Source organism: Delphinus delphis, chromosome 15 (assembly GCF_949987515.2).
Source record: "Delphinus delphis chromosome 15, mDelDel1.2, whole genome shotgun sequence".
NCBI lineage: Eukaryota > Metazoa > Chordata > Mammalia > Artiodactyla > Delphinidae > Delphinus > Delphinus delphis.
In genome coordinates, this window is record NC_082697.1 from 31,645,963 (window position 1) to 31,671,564 (window position 25,602).

Sequence of the window (25,602 nt, forward strand, 5' to 3'; positions counted from 1 at the left end):
AAAAAGCTTTAGCCTCCTTGGCCTTCCCTGAGTTCCAAAGAACAAATTTAATCAGAGAAGTGAGAAAATGCAGAAACTAAGGAAAACAGTCAAGCAAGACAAAATATTGATAATAACAGTTTAGCCAAAAAACAAAGTCAAGGACCTTTAGTTCCTCCTCAAGGGCTATAGATAGTATCCTGAGCCATGTCCATGAGTTGCTTTGCAAATATTAAAAGTATCTTCTTATACCAGGTGTAAGAAGTTAACTGCATTCTGACCACAAGCAGGTAAACCCCAAACCCCTTGGAACCAGATGATGTTGACTCCTGAAATACCACCCAATCACCTCACCAGCAATTAATCAGAAGAGCATCTACCACCCTGCGACCCTCTCCCCTCACCTTGCCTTTAAAAACTCTCCGATGAAAGCCATCGGAGAGTTCGGGATTTTGAGCATTAACTGCATGGACTCCTTGCTTGGACCTGCAATAAACGCAGCACTTTCCTTCACCACAACCTGGTGTCACTAAATTGGCTTTACTGCACGTAGATGAGCAGACCCAAGTGTGGTTTGGTAACACTGGGACTCAGCAGAGATAGGATAATTTTTTTTTTTTTTTGGTCACATCATGTGGCTTGTGGGATCTTAGTTCTGAGACCAGGGATTGAACCTGGGCCCTCTGCAATGAGAATGCAGAGTCCTAATCACTGGACACCAGGGAAATCCCAAGGGATGCTAATTTTAAGTGAAGACAATTTAAAATTGAAAATCTGAAAGAACTGCCTATTGTATTATAACCAGTGGGCTTCTGAGCCCCAGAATGAAACTGAGCAGAGCCTCTCAGGAATGGTGAACTTTTGGCACCCATAGCAGCCCCTTCCCACTCCCTTGTCCAAAGCACTCTTTATTGCCAAAGCAGAAACTGGTCTCAGCATGCTTCTTAACACAGTGGTTCAGGCATTCACTTTATTATAGCAGGCACTGGGACAACATTATTTACCATTCCTGAAAACTCTCTCAAAGTATTTGCAGGTTTCAAGAACCAACCAAGACCAGCTTGATGCCACACGGAATGGAAAAGAAATAAGTGTATAGCATGAAAGACCCCTTAGTAGGCCAGCCAAAGGCCACATGGTCAAGTGGAATTTTAAAAATCATTTCACTTAGGAAACAGAATGTAACACCCCAGGGCCTGGGCTGGCGCTGTGGAAAGGGTTTGGCCCACTCGAAACCAAATACAGTGAAAGTGCTGAAAACAAAGCAGAGTATAAAACCGTCAAAGTTAGATGAAACCAGAGAACCTTGACTGGACGCCCTGGCGCTGATGGGACAGGCAAAGATTTTCCTCCTTAAATTCCCTTGGAAAGAAACCAGATCAGTAACAGGCTTTGGCCACATTGTAGGTTTCTCTCAACTTTAGCAAAGAATAGATTTGGCTGTGGAGTTTAACAAAATGTTCAATGGGGTCAACAGAAAGGGCTTGGTTCTTATTTAAAACAGAAAAAACATCACTGTGGTTTGGCTGAACGGTTGGCGCACTCCACCCACGCTCTGGCCCCAAGGCATTCAGTATCAGCAAATTTTAGGATGGAACAAGGGATAGTCACTTGGTCCTAAAAACTGAAGCCCCAGAAAGACAGTAAAGAGGGTGTGCCTTACTAGATGCATTGAACTACTCATTTGGCTACAGGGAGGAACAGGCTTAGTCTTCACAGACCTTCCAGTGGGAGCCAAGGAGAGGGGACCTCTCAAGACCATCACGCCACCACCCAACTCCAGGTGTGGCCTGAAGCAGACCTTGCTTGGCTGGCTTGGACAGGGCCTGACATTCTTTTTCCTCTTCCAGGTTCCCCTCAGACACAGAGAGCTTTGCACAGAAGTTTTGAGCCCTAAATGTCTCTGGGGTGGGGTTGTTCTATAAGGAGTGGTCCCAGTGGGGAGGATGCTGGGGCATCAGGTGTCCTTTCAGAAATCTGCAGACTGGGCCTGGCTGGCCACTACGATACCCCTCAGAGACTAGGGGTCTCCACGCTGGGGAAGGCATGCTGCTCACCCAGGCCTTAGTGTTTCTCCTCTCTGACTCAGCATCTCCCCTCATCACTCTGACTCTCACTCAGTGATTGTGGTGACAGGCATGGAAGCCCAATAACACCAACATACACCCCTTTCTCCTCATCCCAAGTCGAAGGCAGGGGGCAGTGGGAATAGGAGCTGGGATCAAGGCTTGCTGGAAGAAGGTGGAATTTACCTGCTTGAGAATAGATGGAACCCCCAGATACCCCTGGTCACCCCCCAGTCCCATCTCTCTTCACTCACCCCTGAGCTCCTAAGTTACAGCCGGAGTGCCAAGAGGAAGAGGATGGAGGAGGGCGAATGCGTTCATTGTCATCCTGCATTTGTAGACGAATGGGCCGGCGCAGCCCCCAGGAGATGTTCAGCAGCCCCTCCACGATGAACTCATCTTCTTCCTGCCACAAAACAATTGGCAGGGTGAGCCCAGAAAAGCCTCAAGGAAGCCAGCACCATGTTGTTGGGGGTAACTGACAGCATCCATGATGTGTCCAGCTGGGTGCACCCAAGTTACAGTCACACCCCAGCTCCAAGACACTCTCTCCACTTGTAAACTACCCCTGAGGCTCTGAAGCTGACCTCAGAGGTCAGGGCAAAGTTGCCTCAAAATTCATAGACATGTGCAAATTATAACAATGTTTTTTTGTTGTTTTTATACTAATGACTTTAAAGAAATTAACTACATTTTTTTTTCTTTTTTAATTTATTTTTAGCTGTGTTGGGTCTTCGTTCCTGTGTGCGGGCTTTCTCTAGTTGCGGCGAGTGGGGGCTACTCTTCATTATGATGCATGGGCTTTTCATTGCGGTGGCTTCTCTTGTTGTGGAGCATGGGCTCTAGGCTTTAGTAGATGTGGCACACAGGCTCAGTAGTTGTGGCTCGCGGGCTCTAGAGCGCAGGCTCAGTAGTTGTGGCGCATGGACTTAGTTGCTCTGCAGCATGTGGGATCTTCCTAGACCAGGGCTTGAACCCGTGTCCCCTGCATTGGCAGGCAGATTCTGAACCACTGTGCCACCAGGGAAGTCCAATTACATTTCTTAAAGTATGTGAGACTAACCCTGCTAACAGAAGCAAGAGCTAAAACCTTAAACTAGCTACTTTCCCCTCCCCTACTATGGAAAGTGATGTGTCTTTAGCTATAACATGTTATATGTTAATCTGACCCACTGGTTGAAGGAGATTTAAAGTAATATTTCCTCAAGTTTGTTTAACAGAATACTAGCTCCTCTACCAGATCAATTGTTACCTTAAAAAGAGTATCGTGTGATCATGAGTTGGGAGATGATGTGTTAATCAGATTTCTTAACAGCAGAACTTCCCAGGCCAATAATTAGCTAATGTGCTACATAACAACTCTCCAAGAGGTGAATAAATCCTGTAAGAATTCCAACTTTATACTCAAGGGTTGTTGACTGATAAGAATTTAAATGTGAAACCCTTCTAAAAACATTTGCATGTTTTATCCCAAAGAAGTGGATCTCACTAATCACCATAAAACCTTTTAATCACCTATAGGACACATCTCAGAAAAGCTGTTTAACGACCAAAATCTTGCTAATGGTCCAGCCACTAATTAGTAGAGGGTTTGAGGACAATGCCTAAAGGGTCAGGTTTTCTTTCTAGAGTTTCAGAAAAACCTTTCTGAACCCATGTTTTTTTGTTTTTGTTTATTTATTTATTTATTTATTTATTTATTTTATTTATTTATGGCTGTGTTGGGTCTTTGTTTCTGTGTGAGGGCTTTCTCTAGTTGCAGCAAGCGGGGGCCACTCTTCATCGTGGTGCGCGGGCCTCTCACTGTCGCGGCCTCTCTTGTTATGGAGCACAGGCTCCAGACGCACAGGCTCAGTAATTGTGGCTCACGGGCCCAGTTGCTCCATGGCATGTGGGATCTTCCCAGACCAGGGCTCGAACCCGTGTCCCCTGCATGAACCCATATTTTATAAGCAGGACCAAGACCTGATATCTGGGCTATGGCCACATCTTCAGGACAAGCCACATAAACGAAGATGATACTTGTTCACTGAACAACTAACCCGGGCCCCAGGATCATCCTTAGAGAGGGAGGGGGTAATAAAGAAGGCAGGAGAAGAGTGCAGCAACTTTAGGGCATTTGGGGATCTTAGGGAGAAAAGCTTTATTGAAGCACAGGTCATATATGGCCTTCTAGCTGGTCAAGGTTGGCATCATTAGTTTATATCACATGATTGTAGGGCAGAATTTAACCCAAAGTAGGACTTTGCCTATGTGGTGTGGTTTGAGGCACATACAAAAAGCCACTACATAGTATTCCCAACCAGCCTGCCTTAGTAGCTGAAATTCTGCCATCTGGATATCCGTTTGTTTCTATGAATTAAATCCCCATGGCTTGACAACCTGAAAATGTGTTTAGAAGGGTATTACACACAATTTCTTATCGGTCAAGGACATTTGAGTATATATTACTCCACCATCTATCTGAAACAGGCTTTACAGAAATGGATACAGTATGAATAAGCTTAGATTCAGGATGGGGGCTGGGGAAAGACAGATGGATAACAAAGAACACTCCAAGAAGGCACTAGAGGAAGGCTGCTGCAGTTGTGGGGAAGGGCCAAGAGTTACCACCCAGAGCTTATGTAACTTGTCCAGGTTGCTTCAGCAATAGGACATGGGCCCAGATGTGTCAACGTAGAGGACTGTGTGAAGTTCCTGAATTGCCCCAAAGGAGGAAGGCTGCTTGAGAGTTAGCTGAAAGAGTCATTTCATGAAAGGGAGGGTTCTTTTTTTGAGGCTGGCGCTAGCCCAGCCACACAGCCGCAGCAATGTCTCCAGAACAGAAAAGCTCATCCTTTTTAGAACAAATTTGGGCCTGGGGTCTCCTTCTGAAGAACTCTAGGGACTCCCAATAACATCACTAGCATCGAGAGGCTCCTCACTGTGGCAGGAGAGGCAGGGACTCTCAGACCAGGAGACATGGAGACAAAGACTGGGCTGGCCACCAGGGAAGGAGCCTCACAGATCTTCCTTGGGACTCCTTACCTCACGATGTCGGAGCTGCAAATTCTGGCCTTCATAGTACAAGTTGTAGGTCTTCAGATGCAGAAGAAGTTCGTTCCTTAAGGGAAAAATAAAAGAGGTGTCACAATCTCAGGTGAAGCCACTTATAATGCAGTTATTCCCTCTTTTTCTCACCTCTAAGCTGGCCTTCAGTCATTCCAGTCTGGGTGTTTGTCTACATGTGTACATATACACATACACACACCCAGAGTTCAAGGTCAAGGTCAAGAGTAAATACTACCTAGAACAGACTGGATGTAAAGAGCAACTCCAGAAAACCAACGCAGGTCTGGTCTGCTGACAAAGGTTGGCATCTCTCACAACACTCCCCAAACCCAAGCTAAATATGCAGGCCTTAATAAATCACAGATTCATAGAGGCAAACACACTTCAAAAGCCCATAGACAGGATTTCTCCAGCCTCTCCACAGCATTTCCTCCCTCACACATGCTGTGAGTGAGGAGGGGACAATCACTACAAACCTTCACAAGACTCAGAAACTCCTAGAATTTCAGAAAGTTAAAGGGACAGGCCTGGGTCCCACTGACTTATGCTTCATTGACATGACCTTATCATGTGTTTAAAAATTTACTGACTCCCGGGCTTCCCTGGTGGCGCAGTGGTTGAGAGTCCGCCTGCCGATGCAGGGGACATGGGTTCGTGCCCCGGTCTGGGAAGATCCCACATGCCGCGGAGCAGCTGGGCCCGTGAGCCATGGCTGCTGAGCCTGCGCTCCGCAACAGGAGAGACCACAACAGTGAGATGCCCGCGTAAAGCAAAAAAAAAAAAAAAAAAAAAAAAAAAAATTTACTGACTCCCATCAAGAGTGGAACAGATGAATAAAGGCAGCTATGGCCACACAATGGAGCAGCAATGAGAATATGAATGAACTACACATAACACGGATGAATCTCAAAGATATTACGCTGAGTGAAAGAAGCCAGACACAAAAGAGCACATATTGTATGATTCCATTTATATGAATTCAGAATTCAGACAGTGGTTCACCTTTGGGAGTGGTGACTAGAAGTGGGCATGAGGGGGCTTCTGAATCCTAGCAATGTACCCTTCTAGGTGCTTTTACTTTTTAATCTATTCTAGGTGCTTTTAGTTTATAAAAATATTTTTTAAAAACCTTACAAGGCCTCTAAATACTGGTTTCCAAGTGGCCCCCCTGGGAGCACAGCTCTACTAAATGTGAGAGAGCATGTCACACCCTTTGTGATCAGAGTGAGAGCTGTCAAACCTGAAAATGCTGTGATCAAGTTTTATCTGAAAGTGAATGAGGGGAGGCCTGGGAAGGGCTTGAGGAGGCTGAGGTGTGTTCTTTTGCCTATACTCAGGCAAGAGGCAAGGGAGTTCAGTCCCTCTAAGTCCAGCCATTCAATGGAGAGATTTGGGGCCACACAGGAGGTCAAAACTGGCTGGAAACTCCAAGAAGTTCCAGACAAGTTAAACCTAGATAAGCTGGAGTGAATTAGCAAAATATGTGACTCCAAATAACCTAAAACAAAAGCTGTTTGATACTTTTGAACACAAGGATCTGAAACTAGGATTTAAAAGTACTGGTCAGTAGAAGCCCCAGGGGAAATCCATCAGTGAAGAGATAAGTATGATCTACAGCTCACACAACGGTGTGCCTGTGTATGGCCAAGTGTGTCTAAAGGAATTCAAACAATTTGGTCTCAAATAAATTAAACATTTCATTAAGATAGAGAAAAATATGTACAAATCCCTGTGCTTAATGTAAAAATATATCTGCAAACTTATAATTTAAAAAAGTCTATTTTGGCTTAGGCCCTGCCATATCAGCAAAAATCTGAGTTCAAAAGACTTTAGTGTATATAAAGCAATGAAACTGTCTCCTGCTATTCAGGGGGCACCTGTGCCCATTTTAGCCAGAACCCCAGCAGCACAGGGACACAACCCAGCCAGGACTTCCCTGGGGTATACCACAGACAAGACAGTGAGCAGCCAGCGCCAACTCCTCCTCCTGGAAGCCCTCCAGGACATCATCTCTTTTGAACCCCTAAGGGTACCATGTCCTAAAGACCTCCTTAACTTCACTCTCTATGGCCAGGCTCTGGGGGCATGTTTTTTTTTGTTTTTTGTGTTTTTTTTGCGGTACGCAGGCCTCTCACTGCTGTGGTCTCTCCCGTTGCGGAGCACAGGCTCCAGACGCGCAGGCTCAGCGGCCATGGCTCACGGGCCCAGCCGCTCCGCGGCATGTGGGATCCTCCCGGACCGGGGCACAAACCCGTGTCCCCTGCATCGGCAGGCGGACTCTCAACCACTGCGCCACCAGGGAAGCCCCATGGGGGCATGTTTTTTATCTATAGCAGCAACCTTGCTGATGCTCTCACTAGTCCACACTCAGTTGCTTTCTCCTTCTCACACACATGAGCTCCTCTCATGCACAGAGGAGGCTCCTCTGCCAGTGGCTTCCATTGACATGGGACTGGCCACTGCAAACACAATACCATAGCAAAAAATCTTACTTGGAAATGTATTTATCTTGTCCACATGGGACTAGGGAAGTTTGGTGACTGTAGTCCATTCTTCCTTTCTCTTTTCATCAGACGAGAGGCCTATATTTGAAAGGTGAAGACAGAGGTTAAAGTCAGGTTGTGTCCTTAGGAACTCAGCAGACCATGTACCAGAGGTGGGGAGCACATGGCTCTCTGTCCCTGCCCCAGATCCACAGCTCGAGCAGCCCAACACTGACCCAGGGCCAGGGAAATGCCACACTGCTGGCTGCTGCCACTGCTTGCCACAGCCTCTGAGAAAAATCCCACTTGATCATGGTGTATGATCCTTTTAATGCACTGTTGAAATTCAGTTTGCCAGTATTTTGTTGAGAATTTTTATATTTTCTTTCATCTAGTATTTCAGCCTGCAGTGTTTTTTTTTCGTTTTTTTTTTAATTGTAATGTCCTTATCTGGCTTTGGGATCTGGCATTGTAAAATGAGTTTGGGAGTGTTCCATCTTCTTCAATTTTTTGCTAAGAGTTTGAGAAGGATCAGTATTAACTCTTCTTTAGATGTTTGGTAGAATTCACTAATGAAACCATCCGGTCTTGGGGCTTTTCTTTGTTGGGAGGCTTTAGATTGCAGATGTTCAATATCACTAATCATCAGGGAAACGTAAGTCTTGCAAACTATTATATAAAGGATGGATAAACAACAACGTCCTACTGTATAGCACTGGGAACTATATTCAACATCGTGTGATAAACCATAATGGAAAAAATATGAAAAAGAATACATATGTGTATAACGGAGTCACTTTGCTGTACAGTGGAAATTAAATACATTATAAATCAACTATACTTCAATAAAATTTTTTGAAAAAACCACAATGAGATATCACCTCACATTTTGATGAATGGCTATCATCAAAAAGACATGAGACAACAAGTGTTGGTGAGGATGCAGAGAAACTGAAACACTTGTGCACTATTGGTGGGAATTCGTAAAATGGTGCAGCGCTGTGGAAATCAGTATGGCAGTTTCTCAAAAACTTAAAAATAGAACTGCCATATGATCCAGCAATTCTACTTCTGGGTACATACCTAAAGGAACTGAAAGTAGGACCTTGAAGAGATATCTGTACACCCATGTTCTTCACAGAATTAATCACAACAGCCAAAAGGTGAAAGCCACTCAAATATCCATCAGTGGATGAATGGATTAACAATGTGGGGGGTATATATATATATATGTATATATATATATATACACACACACACACACACATATATATGTGGGGGGCATATGTGTGTGTGTGTATATATATATATATATATATATATATATATATATATATATAAATATATATAAAATGTAATATTATTCAGCCTTAAAAAGGAAGGAAACCCTGTCACACATTACAACATGAATGAACCATGAGGACATTATGCCAAGTGAAGTAATCTAGTCACCAAAGGACAAGTACTGTATGATTTTACTTACATGAGGTACCTAGGTCAAATCCATAGAGACAAGAAAGTAGAATGGTGGTTGCCAGGGGCTAGGGAAGGTGGAATGGCAAGTTACTATTTAATGGGTATAGAGTTTCAGTTTTGCAAGATGAAAACAGTTCTGTGGCTGGATGACAGTGACGGCTGCACAACAATGTGAATGTACTTAATGCCATTGAACTGTACACTTAAAATGGTTATGATGGCAAATTTTATGTGTGTTTTGCCACAAATTTTTTAAATGGAAAAAGCAGGCAGAAAATCAGTGTTATAGTGACACAATGCGAAAAGGATTCAACCCACTGTTGCTGGCTTTGAAGTTGGGGGAATCGGGTGCTAGCCAAGGAATGTGGGTGGCCTCTGGAAGCTGGAAAGGACAAGGAAATGGATTCTCCCCTAGATCCTCTAGAAAAGAACACAGGCCCTGCCAAAACCTTGATTCTAGTCCAGGAAGACCCATGTCAGACGTCTGGCCTACAGAACCAGAAGATAATAAATTTGTATTGTTTTAAGCCACTAAGTTTTGGTAATTTGTTACAAGAACAACAGGAAACTAATACAAAGGCTCCCTAAGGAAGGGGTATAAGTGGGAGGAGGGGAGTGGAGGGCAGAGTTCCATTCAGAAAATTCATACCCCACCTGTATACCCAAAAGTGGTACCCCAAGAACACAACTGTTCTCTCTAAATTTTAATTTTTCAATTCTTCAAAAAAGGAAAAAAAAATCATAAAATTTGGAGTATATATGTACTGCAAAAAAAGGAAAAGGAAAGAAAGTCAGACTACTGAGAAAGTTTTTCTTTTTTTCTTAAGTGACAATTACCGTAACTAGTGAATACCCATTTTTTTTAAAGCACCACTTCTATGCATATGTAAATGTATACGTTCATTTATTGTGTGCCTAAGATGTGTCAAAGCTTTGCGTTTACTGATGGCAGTTCAACAGCAAGTAAACTGGCACAGACCTGCCTTCAAGTGTACATAGTCCAGCAGGAGGGGATATGAGGGGAAAGACAATTCTATCGAGGAGGGCAGGTGCCACAGCAGCACACGGGAAAGGCACCTGATCTGGACTTGGGTGGGGTCCCAGGAGCTTTCTGGAGGAAGTGAACTCTAAACTGAGACCTCAGTGATGAGACAGAGCTGGCAAAGGTGAGGGGCAGAGTGGTCCAGGCAGGAGCATGCACCAAGATGGGGTGGTGTGTGTGCTGGACCTTGACCATATGGAGGAGTTTGGACTTTGCAGTACAATGGGGGGTGTGGTAGGCTGAATAATGGACTCCAAAGATATCCAGGTCCTAATCCCTGGAACCTGTCACTGTCACCTTATATGGTGACAGGGACTTTGCAGATGTGATTAAATTAAGGATCTTGAAATGGGAAGACTAACCTAGATTACCTGGGTGGGCCCTAAATGTAAACACAAGTGCCCTAATAAGAAAGGCAGAGGGAGATTCTACAGACAACCTCAGCAGAGAAAGATATTTGAAGATGCTACGCTGTGGATGAAAGGTGGAGAAAGGGACCATGAGCCAAGGAACACAGCCAGAAAAGGCAAGCAAATGAAATTACCCCCACAGCCTCTAGAGGGAGCGCAGCCCTGCTGACACCTTAGTTTTGGTCCACTGAAACCAATGTCAGACTTCTGGCCTCCAGAATGTAAGTGAGTATATTTTTGTTGTTTCAAACCACCAAGTCTGTGATGATTTTTTTATAGTGGCAATAGGAAAACAAGGGGAGTTATAAGGGAAGGGTGTGATCTGAGTTGAATTTTGGAATGATTATCACACTCTGCTGTCTACTTTGAGAAAGGATTGGGGAAGAAAACAGAGGTAGGGGGACCAATTGAGAGGCCTGTCCCAGGGAAGCAGGCAGTGGGGATGGAGTAACAGAGTCTAAAGAGTTTAAAGAGGTAGAGAAAAAGTCATGATCCATCAATAAAAAGATTTGGAAAGGGCCAGATTCGACATGAGGGTAAAGGCAGAGTCCAGCACGATGCCTGGCTACTGGTGAGGATAGCGATGAAGGTGGCCATGCACAGTCACAAGCACTGGTGTGAGGAACACGGGCTGAGTCTGAGGCAGGGCCATGGAACCCCGTGATGCAGATGACAAGAAGCACAGCCAGCCCTGCGGCCCAGGAGAGTGACAGTGTGGAGCTCCCAGGGAGGGAATCCTGGCTTGGCTGAAGGAAGGGAGGTCAGGAGAGTGGCAAGATTACCAGGGAGAGAGCAGGGAGGGCTGAAGGGGCAGGGCCAAGGGCAGGGATTCAAAGGACCCAGTAGGTCAGGGATGGGCAGAGAAAAGATGAGTCCCTATAAGGGGAGGGAAAACAGGAGATGCAGTATCCTGGAAGCCAAGAGAACAGGGGGCCCTGAGAAGAAGGCCAAGATCAGCAGAGCCAGGAGCTGGTGGTGGGAGCCCAAGGGAAACCCAGAGGGGTCTCTGATTTACCACACAGAATCATGGGGGACCTCGGTCAGAGCCAATGCCAAAGCTTGGATGGAGTAGAAATCAGATTAGTAGTGCCTGGCCATTGACAGACCTCATCCTGAACATTCAGGTCTTTCTCCAGCCAGGGAAATATCCTATACTTGCTTTGATTCCTGCTTCTCTTCCTTCCATTCTTGTTTTTTCTTCTGCAATGTCTCTATCCCCTCTCTCCAGCACTATACATACATACATACATACTTACATACATCCCTGCAGTTATCCTCCAAGTCTCGTATAATTTTTACTCACAGTCTCCACCTCCTTATTTTCCCCAGAATTCTACAGATAATTTTCTAAATCACTGATTGGATTTTCTGCAGGACTCTCATTCACTGCCTCCATAATAACCTATAATTTGGTAATTTTGTTTTGGATCTGAAAGCAATCTGTCCTGCTCCCAAGACAAATCCCTTTTGACACTACATCCTCTTAAATCTACTGAAAGTACCAATTAGAGAAATTAAGTCTTCTCTGCAGTTACTAAAACTATTTGGTACTTGAGGAAAACAGGCAGATTAATGAAACAATATCACATACAGAAATAGACCCAAACATATTTGGGAACATAGAATGTGTGCTACCTTTCTAAATATCAGGGAAAAGATAGATTAATAAAACAAAATGTTGCCAGAGAATTGACTGGCCTTTGGAAAGGGGGAGATGCGGAATCTAAATCCCTACCTTACTCTTCCACCAAAAGGAATCATAAATGAATTAAAAACTTAAACATTAAAAACATAAAATGCTAGAAGGAAATGTAGGGAAATTTGAACTGGGGAAAACTTTCTTGACCCAAAACCCAGAAGGCATGATGAAAAAAGAAAACTAGATACCAATTTGTAAAAATTTTAAGCTTCTGTTTAGAAAAAAAGTTTACCCTATCCTGAGTCAAAAGGCAAATGACAAATTGGGGGAAAATATTTACAATACATATTATGAAATGTTAATCTCAATATGTAAAAGTCTTTAATAATTCAATAAGAAAAAGACTACACTCAATAGAAAATTTGTCAAAGCACATGAACAGATAGTTCACAGAAAAATAAATACAAATAGTTAATAAAGATGTTCAATCTCCCTTATCACTATTTTTTACTTACCAGGTTGATATAAATCATCAAGTAGTCTGATGGCCCAAATGTGGGAATTCTCTAAAGCTCTGTCTACATATTGAGTGACTTCACCAAGCCCATTGTTATAAATCTGACCTATAGACTCACTTGGCCCAATCTTTGTCTTCAGCCTGACTTCTCCCCACCTTTTTTCTTACTTTTACGTTTCTTGGGTTAGGAATGTTAGGAAAATACTTACACAGCCGACCACATTGTTGAACTGAAATTACAGGTAGCTGATTCTAGGACCCAACCCCTCCTTTGTCTATCTCAAGGACAACAACTGCATCTGTCTTCATAAACTTTCCAACCATCACCACAAATCACTGGCTACCTCCAGCCAGCTGGAGAGGAAAAAAAAGCCAGCTACATTTACATACACTTTAAGGCAAACACAGTAGCAGAGCAAACAAAAGGCCGGAAATTTAGAGTTCAGTCCAATATTGCTTAAGCAGAGTATTGTTCTCACACAAGGAAGAGTCAGAGGAAGAAGGTTGATGGGGCTGGGATCCACATTCAATTGGACACTTCTACCAAGGGTGCCTGCCAATATCTACAGTCTCGAAGAGAGGGATTTGCTCAGCTAGCTGGCTGCAATTCTTCTGCCTTCTCTGTTATTATCAAGAATTTATGAAGCCCTCCTGGACTCCACAATGCCTTGTAAGGATCATTTCCAAGCATCACTTCCACATTGCCTTGAGAATATAGAACCAATCTTCACCATCTCTTTGAAGAGGGGAAAGCAAGACAGAGAGGAAGGAGGGTGCTTCCCACATCAGCCAGCATCTCAGGCACAGAACGGAGACAGCTCACTGCTTCCCATACAGAGAAAGGAGGAGAGAGACAGAATGGGACAGGAATGAAAGGGCAGATTTGACACAAATAATCTTTGATGTGGAGTCACTCTTTAGAAGTCTAAAACATATTTAAACCTACTGAACCCCCGTGAACGTGGCCATTTAGCCCTCAAGACTTCTAGATCAGTACAACTTCTCTTTAGAAAAACTTTAAAAGATAAAATGTATATTGAATGTCTACTAACTACAAAGCATGTCTGCTAACATGTCTGGAGATGTGAATACCATTGGGCTTGCCAAGTCAGGACATGAGCCTCCTAGTCAACTAGTTACAGTGGAGACCTGTTGAGGCCACTAACCAGTCAGTCCTCTCTTCTGGCACCACTTCATGCCCTGGCATGTTCTGGGTTCTCCTCAGCTCCATTAAATGCCTGGGCAATGCCATGCAGCCTGTCAGCAGAACCTAGCACTTCCCATGTGAAGACCCATCCACTACTTCCTGCCTGTTCCCAGGACAACTTGAGGGCACAACCATCCCTAAGATCCAAGAGAATGTCTTGACAAAGGGAAGGTTCCTAAGCTATTGAAGATGATGACATCCCAGCTACAAAGAACTTTCTACGCCTGTTTTTCATGCTCTGTGAGTGTGCCCATGCTTTTCAGACCCAAACAAACGCACATGTTCCCTAGACCCGGATCCAAAACTTACCTCCTCCTACAAACTGTTCTCGCTGTCCCTGGGCAGTGTTGGGGGGATAGGCACCCACACCTCAGCCTGTCCTTCATCACAGCACTTATACCACCACACAGAAACCATTCATTTGGTGTTTCTTTCCTCTCCTAGGCCTACAGCTTTCTCTCTTTGGACCCTCAGCTCTTACACTGTGCCTCTCTCCTGCAAATATTCCCATTCTCATTATTAATTCTTCAGCGGAGACAGTGGATTCAACAGTCAGCCCAAAGAAAGCTAACCTGCTGTCTTAGGTTAGGGAATTCCTAGAGGCAGAGGTCAAAATGAGGATTCTTGTGCACATGAGTTATTAAGGAATTGATTTCAGGAGAAACCTGTAAGGGAGTGAGGGAAGAAGGACTGGGCTGGGGAAGGAACTGGAGCCCAGCCACAGCCTGATCCCATGGGAGCTCTAGGGCGTGAACAACTCCACCGAATTGTCCCACCCTAAGACAGGCAGGCCAGGCCTTTGTACCCCACGCTAGTCAGTCGCTGGTTGAGAGCCACCTCTGGGAGGAGGGGGTGAGCACCCAGGCATTATCCTGCAAGAGAAATTCTCAAGACTAGGGAGCAACTGAGACCTGTCGGCAGTCCACACCCAAAACAGGCAGTAGATAAAGGGGGGGCTTCCCTGGTGGCGCAATGGTTAAGAATCCGCCTGCCAATGCAGGGGACACAGGTTCAATCTCTAGCCTGGGAAGATCCCACATGCCGCGGAAGCCCGTGTGCCACAACTACTGAGCCTGCGGTCTAGAGCCCACAAGCCACAGCTACTGAAGCCCGTGTGCCTAGAGCCTGTGCTCTGCAACAAGAGTAGCCACAACAAGAGAAGCCCACGCACTGCAACAAAGAGTAGCCCCCACCTGCTGCAACTAGAGAAAGCCTGCACACAGCAACAAAGACCCAACGCAGCCAAAAATAGAAACAAATAAATAAATAAGTTTATTAAAAAAAAAAAAAGAATCCGCCTGCTAATGCAAGGGACATGGGTTCGAGCCCTGGTCCGGGAAGATCCCACATGCCACAGAGCAGCTAGGCCCGTGAGCCACAACTACTGAGCCTGCGCTCTAGAGCCCGCTAACCACAACAACTGAAACCCGCATGCCTAGAGCCCGTGCTCCACAACAAGAGAAGCCTGCGCACGTAACGAAGCGTAGCCCCCACTTGCCACAACTAGAGAAAGCCCGCATGCAGCAACGAAAACCCAATGCAGCCAAAAGCAAATAAATTTATTTTTAAAAAAATAGGTAAAGGGGATCTGGGTGGGTACCAGTAGCGGCCACGACACCTGCTCCACGTTAGGGCTTGAAGCTTCTGGCTCTATCACCTTCCTCTACCCACTCTCAAGCTGGGACAAAACAGCTGCCTGCACAGGATCTCCAGGTGCAGTCGGTACAAGACTGAGCTGCAGGAATGGGGACAGACTTGCCCAAGTTCTAGACCAGTCAAAATCCTGTAGCTACCCTGTAGCTGTTGCACAAAGGATCCTTTCCTCTTTCTTTTCACAGAACCACTCCCCCCGCCCCCCCCCCCACTCACAGGTGTTTCCAGCCTCCCCAAGAATAAATGAGAGGCCAGCCAGGCTCTTGAAATTAACCAGCTCAGTTTCCTGTGATGAGGGCAAGCATTAAGTCCTCAGGAAGCTTGAGGAGGTGGGAAAGGCATCAAAGCTCTGTTCAAAGAGAGCAGAAGCTCCTCTGTTCTTAGCTCTTGGTTCCTCCAGACTCCTGTGCCCTCACTCACTTTCTGTCAGGGAGCCCAGAGAACACACTGAAGTTATCTGGTCGCAGAGCATCCCCAGGAGGCTAGCTAATCCCTACACAGTTTCTGTTCCAGCCTAGAGACCAAGTGTCTCTCATCTTATTGATCAACTGGAAAGTCCCCAGCAGGCAAATACAGAACAGAAAGAGGGGCCACCCCTGGCTGGAAAGTCCAGAGTGAGATGAAGAACCCCTGTGGTGTTTTGTTTGTTTTCTGTTTCCTAAAGGGTCTTTCTGATTGCATAACAGGAGCCAGGCCCCACCCCACTCCCACCTCAGCTCCAGGGTAGGATGGGGGGTGCCAGAGCAACAATGAATTTATAGGACCCAGGCAGTCCCAGTCTCTAAGAAAATATAACTAGGAGAGAGAGAGACAGGATGGGAAAGGGGAGGGCTTATTCCATGAAGCATTCCCAGTGGGGCAAACCCCACAGAGCCACCCCCTGACCAGCGAGAGGGACATGCACTTGGCAAGCCTCAGCTGAAACCAAAGTGGGAAGGAGTAACAGCTGAACTCAGGACACACATCTCAGAGGTTCTAATTCTGGGTGCTCATTAGACTCTCTTGGAGGGGGAATGGGGTAGGGGGTTAATTTGAAATTCCTGATGTCAGGGCTGCAACTCAGACCAATTTCATCAGACCCTCCGGGAGGAGGTCCAGCCACAAGCATTTTTAAAACCTCCCCAGGTCATGACAATGTACAACCAGGGCTGAGAACCACTATGAAATCTGATGGGGATAGAGCTGTGTAAACTGAGGACACCCCCAAATGCATCTCAACGAAACCTTTCAAGAATGGAAGGAACAGAATTTTCTGAAAGCAAACTGAGTTGAGTCTTTAGTGCCCCCCTTCCCATTACTAATATTTCAAAGGGGAGAGGGGACAGTACAGAGCATCCCCGAGGATCAGTGTGTACAGGCACAGAGCTGATGCAAGGGGCCCCATCACCAAACCAGGGCACCACACCCCAGAAGCCAGGGAGCCAGCTGCAGGCCCCAGATGCAAAGGAAACACTAGCTGGGGGCCTGCAGCTTCCCCTTTTGGGGCCTCTCCCCACCTCTTCTCTGAACCCTGGTCGGCCCTGCCCTCTGGGGACGATCTGGAGCTCTAGGGCTGGAGAAGAAAGTTATCTGACACGGTGCTTCACACTATCCATGGCTTCATGCTATCCGAGGCAGCATCGAAGACCGCCTCATCAGGTCTCCTGAGGGCCTGCTTTGTAACCAAGCAGTGGGAGAGGAGATAGTGCTGGCCCCTCCGCACTTCAGCCTCCTCGCACTTCAGCCTCCTCGTGTGGGGGCAGGAAGAAGTGTTGATGGCAAACAGGAAACCCCAGCCCTACTGCGCCACACAAGGAAGGAGACTTGAGCTGCGACCTGGGGCGCTGCCAAGATCTAGAGATTACAAGAGATTCCACCTGAGCCTGCCCTAAACATGGGCAAAATTCGTGCTGCCTAGGAAGGAAACAGCATACTTTGCCTTCCATCTACATGGTTTCTTCAATAAAAGGCCCACTTACTGGTCAAACTCATGTGCCTCCTCCATCCCTTTCCCACCCCGTGTCCAGGCCCCCAGGGAACCACCCACATGGTTCTCAGTCACTCTGCTCAGGAAAAGAACATCAAACAGCACCAAAGGGAGAGATAAGGTCAAGTGTACTGGGTATATGTACTCTACTTCCTCAGCTTTATTGTGAATGTGAATACAAAGCTTTGCCCCTCCACACCCCAAAAGGACGTTAGAGGTTAGGGAAAAGGGAGGCGAAGGTATTTGGGAAGAGGTTGGCTTGTCCTGCCTGAGGAGGGAGGGCACTTAACGTGGAGGCAGGTAGCAAAGAGAACTAACAGGAGACTAGTCAAAGGAGGCCCTGGTCTCCTGTTTCCCTCACAAATAGGGAACAGAACAATCACAACAGTATTACTATGTTAATAATAAAACAACAAGTGTGAATAATAGACAACTACCAGAAATGCAAGCTTACTACAAGCTAGATAATACCTGCTTCGACTCATTTAATCCCCGTAACAACCCCATGAAGAAAGAAACAATAATATTCCCATTTTGTAGATGAAGCAACTGAGGCACAAAGAAGTGAAGTAACTTGTCCAAAGACACACAGCCAGGAAGAGGCAGAGCTAGAGTTCAAACCCAGGACTGTCTGATGCAAAGCAGAAGCCTTATTTAGTACAGCTTCTCTTGAGGTGAATGGGAAGAAAGAGTTTTCAGCTAAAAGTCACCTGACCTGGCCATATTCTAGAGAAGTGTATATCAGAATCCCCCAGAGGGCTCATTGAATACAGATTCCTGTCCGCCTCCTCCCAATTTCTGATTCAGTACCTCTAGAGTGGGGCCTGAGAATGTGCATTCCTAGCAAGCTCCCAAGGGATGCTGGTGCTGCTGGTGACAAGACTCTAGAAGCCTTCTCCTGTTCCTTACAAGAACCCACAGGGAAGGCTTTATTTTTATCACTTTAAAGATGAGGAAACAGAAGGTCCCGGAGGTCAGGTGAATTGTCCCAGGTCACAGAGCTGACATGATGAGGCCAGTGCTCCTTCTGTGGTGCCCTGGCTGGACATGAGGGTCTCCGAGTAGGACAGGCAGCTGGAGGCTGGCTTCAGCTGCTGGCCACAGCCCTGGGGAAGGCAGGTGAGTCAGTGACTGGCCTGGCAGACAAGCTGAAGGGAAAGCAGACCTTGCAGGAGCCTGGGATGGAGATCCCATCCATGGACCCAGGTATTTGCAATGTTACAGAGCCACGAATCCCCAGACACATCTCACCCTCTGTCTAAAGAACAAGCTACCCCCTACACTCATGGGCCCCAAAAACAGCCTGCCCCCCTCCTTCTGGAAAAAACCTGGGTGCCTGACTGACAACAGGTACGAGACCCCTGCTGACAGGCAACCTCACTTCTATCTCAGGAGGCAGTCTCTGTCTGGTCCACCTGCCAGATGAGGACCTGAGATTCAGCAGGACAGGTGGCCAAGCTGGGCGCCCTCCTGCCAGCAGCAAGGTCTGCAAAGCCCCAGCTCCTTCCACTGACAGCTGGGTCCTTGACCCTTCTTGCTTAGGCCTTCCTCACACAGGTGTGAGTCCCTCAGTGTGGCTGGGGAAGATCTGAGGGAATGGTCTTGGGATGCCTGCCGGGAAGGCCTGCCTCCTACTCTCACGCCAGCGGGCAGGTGGCCAGGCGAGTGACCCCGAGAGTCACAACAGTCACCCCCCGCCAAACGATCATTTCGCGGGCCCAGATGAGCAACTACTTGTTTATAGGGAAGTCCCGTCAACATCCACAAGCTTTTGACTTCAGGACGGATATTTAGAAGGAAACCTTAGCCTCACAGGGGATGAGCAGGGTGTTGGAATGGGGCCAAAAAAGGCATAAAGGAAGCAAAAACTCCAGACAGAAGAAGCGGTATGTGTGTGGATGTGTAGGTGTGGATGTGAGTAAATGTATAGATGTAGATATGTAAGGGAGAGTGTGTGTGTAAATGTGTCCGTATGGGTGTGAGAGAGCGTGCAAGTGCACATATGAATGTGTGGTATGGGTGTGTGAGGGAGTGTGTGTGTGTGCAAAGAACTTAGACTCCAGCTCAGAGAACACAAAGACCCAGAAAGCGAACCCTCCAGTATCTATAGGCCCCAGGGAATGTCCTGGCCACCTCTGCCTCCCTGATGGAAGGGAAGCAGCGCCTCTGTCATCTTCAGCCAGAGGGACCCTGCCCAGATGGCCCCTCACAGGATAAAACTCAACAAAGTGCAAAACTCCATGTAACTGACTTGGCATGAGGAAAGAGTGGGAAGTTAGTGGAGGCATACAAGACACATAAGACTAAGCATTCCTTCACCTGCATTTCTCAAAACCGAGGGCTATTTTATGGGGTATTTAAAGTCCTGCCTTCAGAAGGGCAAATTAAGCTTTCCTCCAGCCCAATAACTGCAAGGTTTAAGTGGAGCCCTGTCCCACAGGGAGGGCCCAAGTTCTGTGTCACTCTTCATGCTCTGAGCCCCCACTCGCCGTCAGCTCCAGGCACTGCTGGCTTATCCTGGCAGGTGAGGAGGCCGTCTCCAGTTCCCCACTTCCTACAAGCACAGGTTTCTTTCTGGCCATGCTTCCTGTTTACTAAGTGCTTCTCTGAAACTCATCTCTGACCTCACATCCCCTTCCTAAGGGAACCCCAGCAGCTTCCCTTTTTTGGTGTTATAGGCTGAGACTATGAGCTTTGTGTGCAGAGATCTTAGGGTTTCCTCTCCTTGCTACCCAGGGCCAGGATTGGAAACCCAAAAGCCCAAAGCGCTGGCCTCCTCCACCGCCAGAGACAGGCAGGTTCCTCGCCCTTGAAAGCTGTAAGGAAGGCGAGCGGAGGAAGGGTCAGTGTGTGCTGAGCCCTCCCCTGGGGTAGCCACTGTGGGGCATCTCACATCCACCCTTTTTTAACCTCATTAATGCCCTACAACAGGTGTGGGGAAAGCTTCACATAGCAGATCTCAGACCCAGGAGAAACAGCTCATCCAGGGGTTTCCAGAATATTTCCAGGAGGCTGAGGGGAAGTTTTCCACAAAACCACACTCACACCCTCCTCTGCCTGTCCTGCAACCAGCTGACTAACCCTAAAGAAAAATCAGCACCACGAAAAACCAAACTTTTCAAAATGGACTTCAAAGACTGTTTCCGTAAAATCTTTATACTTCCCCCACTGTCTGGGATTAAAAGAGCAGCCTTCTGCTGGGCAGGAAGAAAACAGGCAGAGCCAGGTGAAGAAATTTCCAGAGAACACAGTAGGCACATCTGTCCTCCCAGACCTACATTCTTTCACCAGCTCGCTGGAGGATTGGGGCAGGCTCTTCTGGGAGATTGCTTAATGAGAAACTTAACAACATTTTCCACAGAACAAGACATCCCAGAGTAAAGCCGCTTGACCCACTCCCATGACCCCTGAATAGAGCCACACAACCTACTATCCAGTTTCTGGGTACCAAAGCTTCCTGACCTCCTCTCACCTCAGGCCAGACTGAAACACACATACATACCACCTCCCCTGCCCCCACCCCTCTGCACCATGTTCCCAATTATCCTGTCATATACACAACCCACCACATGCACAAGAGATCAATCCTTGCCCCAGATATCTGTATAATCAACCGTAAGAGCCTATGTGGAGCCTTAGGAAGAGGGCACTGACTATCTGAGGCCACTACCCATCTCCCCAGAGTTCTTAGGATCTCATGGATTCCACCAGTTAAAGTCCTCCCTGCATCCTGGCAGGCTGACCCTGCCTGTGGACAAAGGATTCAGCAGCCATACCCACAGCTGCCATTGGTGGGTATTTAGTAGGTTGAGTTGAGCCACAGGGTCAGAAATACACAAAGGATGCTTAAAATAGAAAGGCTGAGGCTCTCCTTCTCAATCTTTAAGAAAGATGGTCTCAGCAACATGACTTCCACCTGGTTTGGACCTCACTGCATGACAGCTGTTAGGTTTGAGGCACAGTGAACCCCAAGCACACCCTTTCAATCCCACCACCACACACAGAAAACCCTGGGATAAGATGATTTGCCAGCAACCAGCAAGCCCCAAACGTGATTAGTTCTGAGGCCCACTGGTCATCCACCTTTGTCCTGCCAGGCTGAGATGGAGGTCAGACGCTGACCCCCACCCCAGGTAATGGCGGCGGAGGCAGCAAGGATGGCCAGGACCTTGTGGCCCAGCCTGAAATGACAGTACCAGAGACCAAGCACCACAATTCTCTCCCAGGTCTTTCTTGTTCCTTTCCTTTTTATTACATAAGTAAAACAGACTTTTTTAATTTTAAAAATATAGATAGGCAAAAAGATTAGGATCCACAAAAGGACAACTACTGTGCAATTGCACTTTTATAAGAAACCTAGAATAGGGAAATTCATGAAGACAGTAAGTATAATAGAGGTTACCAGGGGCTGGGGTGCGGTGAGGGAATGGGGAGTTAATGTTCAATGGGTACAGTCTCTGTTTGGGATGATGGAAAAGTTCTGGAAATGAATAACGGCGATGGTCATACAACACTGTGAATGCACTTAATGCCACTGCTATGGTCTGAATATTTGTATCCTCCCCGAATTCATATGTTGAAATCCTATGATGGTATTAGGAGGTGGGGCCTTTGGGAGGTAATTAGGTCATAAGGGTGGAGCCACGAATGGGATTAAAGGAGACCCTTCCAAGCCCCTTCTGCCATGTGAGGATATAATGAGAAGTCTGCATTCTGGAAGAGGAACCTCACCTGACCACGCTCACACCCTGACGACTCCCAGACTCCAGAACTGTGAGAAATAAATTTCTGTTGTTTGTAAGTCATTCAATCTGTGGGATTTGTTATATAGTATAGCTCAAACAGACTAAGACAGACACTGAACTGTTTACTTAAAAATGGTTAAAAAGGTAAATTTTATATTGTGTATATTTTACCATAATAAAAAATCGAAAATATTTTAAAAAGTTAAGATCAAAATTCCACCACTCAGAGACAACCACTATTAACATTTTTCTATATATCATTCCAGAGGCAAATAAGTGGATGATATGATATATCTTACAAAAATAGCACATTGTTTGGTAACCTACTTTTTAGAAATGTATCCTCTTTTCCCATGTTAACAGATACACATCTGTATCCTAAATTTTTTGTAGTCACATGGTATTTTAATGTATAAATACACCATGATTAACAATTTTACTATTTGGGGGCATTTAGTCTCCGTTATTGTTGTTGTTATTATTATTATTATTATTATAAAAAACGCTGCATGGGACATCCCTTATGCACATATTTTTCTTCATGTGTCCAATTATATCCTTAGGATAAGAATTCCTATGGGTGGAATTGCTGAGTCAGGGACTCCCTCAGGAGGATTATCAATGGAGCACTGTGAGTAAAACCCAACTAGGAATGCTGAATTCTGTCATATAGAAGTCTCTTCTTCCACATGGACTTTTCTTGGTTTCCACTTGGGTGTCTACAGCATTGCATAGTGGTTCAGGAAAGTAGGGCATATCCTTTCCATATCCTCCTTACCCACTCCTCAGGCCTCCTCTGGGGACACATCATGCCTACGTCATTAAGTGAAACTGGTACACAAGGAAGGCAAACATTTTACTGGGATAATTCTACTAAAATCCCTTGTGCCAGCAGAAAAGACTAAAACTTTAGGATGGCCCAGTGCTGGGTGCCCCATGGTGGGCAACCTAATTGTAGACATATGAAAGGTTTTCTTTTGTTAAATGTTGTTTTGTATTGACAGAAGGAGAATGCAATAGACTCTTCCTGAGGAGACCAAGGGCCAGAAGGGACCTGTGGAATCATCTAAGCCCTGGCTTTGGAGATGGGGAAACCAAGGCCCCCAAAGACTCAGAGCACTCACTTCAATAATCTTTAACTGAACCTCAGAAGTGTCTCATACACAGTGATTCAGCCAGTTCAGGGCACAGTTGAACATACCGTAAATATTGACACCTAGTACAATTGGCTGCACAGCGCGGCTTGTGGGATCTTAGTTCCCTGACCAGGAATCGAACCCGCGCCCCCTGCAGTGGAAGCACTGGAAGCCTGTAGTCTTAACCACTGGACCGCCAGGGAAGCCCCCCACCTAGTACAATTCGTATCCTCCTCACCCTGTGTACAAACTCGGAAATTAAGATCACTGATCACATCCCAGCCCAGTCAAGGCCAGGTGTGTGCTAGAGCTGGCTCCTACTGGCTCTCAAGCCTCTCTCTCCAAAGTATTATAATTCTCTATGGTCCACCAAAACACCCATTCCCAAATCCATCATAGCCCCGTCGGTACTACTCAAAGAGCCAGCAAATGTTTGCCTGAATGCTTGCTGTGTGCCAGGCCCCTGTCTGAGCACGTATCACAGTGAGATAGTTATCATTTCCATCATACAGCTGAGGAAACTGAGACTCAGAGACTTTATTTTTTTTTCTTCTCATTTTTTATTCAGTCAACAATATTTAAGAGGAATCCAAGATATAAAAGGCACTTTGCAGGATGCTACCAAGGTGAGTCAGTCAAGGACTCTGCTCTCAAATTTCACAAGGTGAGAGATAGAGAACAATGAAACAAGAAGGAAAGGGATGGGCAAAATGTGGGATGAGAAGGCAAAAGATGGGGCTGTACTCCCATGGGGCATAGTCAGGGAACAATTCCTGGACGCAGTGACATTGGAAGTAGCTGGAAATGTGGCCCCAAGCTTTTCAGCCCTGAGTAGGTCCTGCTGGGTGGTAGGAGTGTTCTACTTTATCAGAACCAGGGTTTATCTTTTTTTTTCCATTATGGTATATTACAGAATATGGAATATAGTTCCCTGTGCTGTACAATAGGACCTTGTTGTTTATCCATTCTATGTACAATAGTTTGCATCTGCTAGTCCCAAACTCCCAGTCCAATCCTCCCCCTTGACAAGGTCTATTCTCTTTGGAGACTCAAAGACTTAAAATGACTTTTTAACTACAGACTAAAGCCTTAGGTTGGTTTCCCCCAGAAGTTGACCATAAGACAAGGATTTGAGGACTTCCCTGGTGGCACAGTGGTTAAGAATCTGCCTGCCAATGCAGGGGACACAGGTTCAATCCCTGGTCTGGGAAGATCCCACATGCCGCAGAGCAACTAAGCCTGTGTGCCACAACTACTGAAGCCCGTGTGCCTAGAGCCCGTGCTCTGCAACCAGAGAAGCCACTGCAATGAGAAGCCCACACACCACAACGAAGAGTCATCCCCGCTCACCACAACTAGAGAAAGCATGCATGCAGCAATGAAGACCCAATGCAGCCAAAAATAAATATAAAATAATAAATAAATTTATTTAAAAAACATAAGAGAAAAGTATTTAAAAAAAAAAGACAAGGATTAGAGTGCAAGCTGAAAGGGAGTGGGAAAGTGAAAGAGGGAAGGGAAGGCAGCCAATGAAGGGAGACAGTTATTACTGTTAGCAACTGGGATATGGTTCTACAAGGCAACTCTGAAAGACAGCATGGAATATGCCTCAAAGTTACCCCAACAGAGAGGTGAGGGAGTTGGAGTATTTATACACTTTCTCCCATCACTCACTGGTTGAGGTCAAGGGAACACAGGAAGGATGTTGACAGCATCTATTACATTGCCCAATATCATGCTGCTAGAAATTCTGAATGCCATTCAAACTCCAAATCCAACAGTTCTTTCAATTCTCTATAGAAAGGAGCAGTTAATCAAACTAACACTATGGATAAAGTGTTATGCTGGTAAAAGTAAACCTATCTGCCAAATCACTTCGGATTAACATGTCCAAGGAAATATAAGGTATCTTTTTGCTAATTTTTATCAATATAAGGAATAGAAAAAGCCATTCTAAGTCACTTTGCTCATCTCACGGGAATTAACCAAATGCCCTTCCCTGCCCGCTTCTTCAGTGAGAGGTTGCCTTCTTTAGTTCAGTCACAGCTGCCTTGGGCAATTCTACAGCCTCAAGCTGTCATCCCCGAGCAGCTGCATCAACCTCTGATTACAGGCTCCAGAGTCTACCATCCAAGGGATGATTAAAAAATTACCCTCTGGCCACCTAGCCAATGGAGTCTGGAAGATGTTCCTGTTTACTGTGCCCTGCTCCCCCACTGCCTCCTGCCCCAT

At 46.0% G+C, this 25,602-nt stretch overlaps 1 protein-coding gene across 2 annotated transcripts in view; it reads right to left on the reverse strand.

Annotated features, from left to right (window-relative positions):
- RASSF2 (Ras association domain family member 2) overlaps positions 1-25,602 on the reverse strand; it is a 45,542-nt gene that overhangs the window by 17,083 nt on the left and 2,857 nt on the right. The window contains exons 3-5 of one of the 2 annotated variants that reach the window (XM_060031191.1): positions 7,589-7,678; positions 5,073-5,148; positions 2,300-2,451 (exon numbers count right to left, since the gene is read on the reverse strand). In XM_060031191.1, coding sequence (XP_059887174.1) covers positions 2,300-2,451; positions 5,073-5,148; positions 7,589-7,647 — 287 coding nt within the window. In that variant the 5' untranslated portion in view covers positions 7,648-7,678. Of the gene's footprint in view, positions 1-2,299; positions 2,452-5,072; positions 5,149-7,588; positions 7,687-25,602 lie in introns of those variants that run through there. The other variant, XM_060031193.1, reaches the window with a different exon arrangement.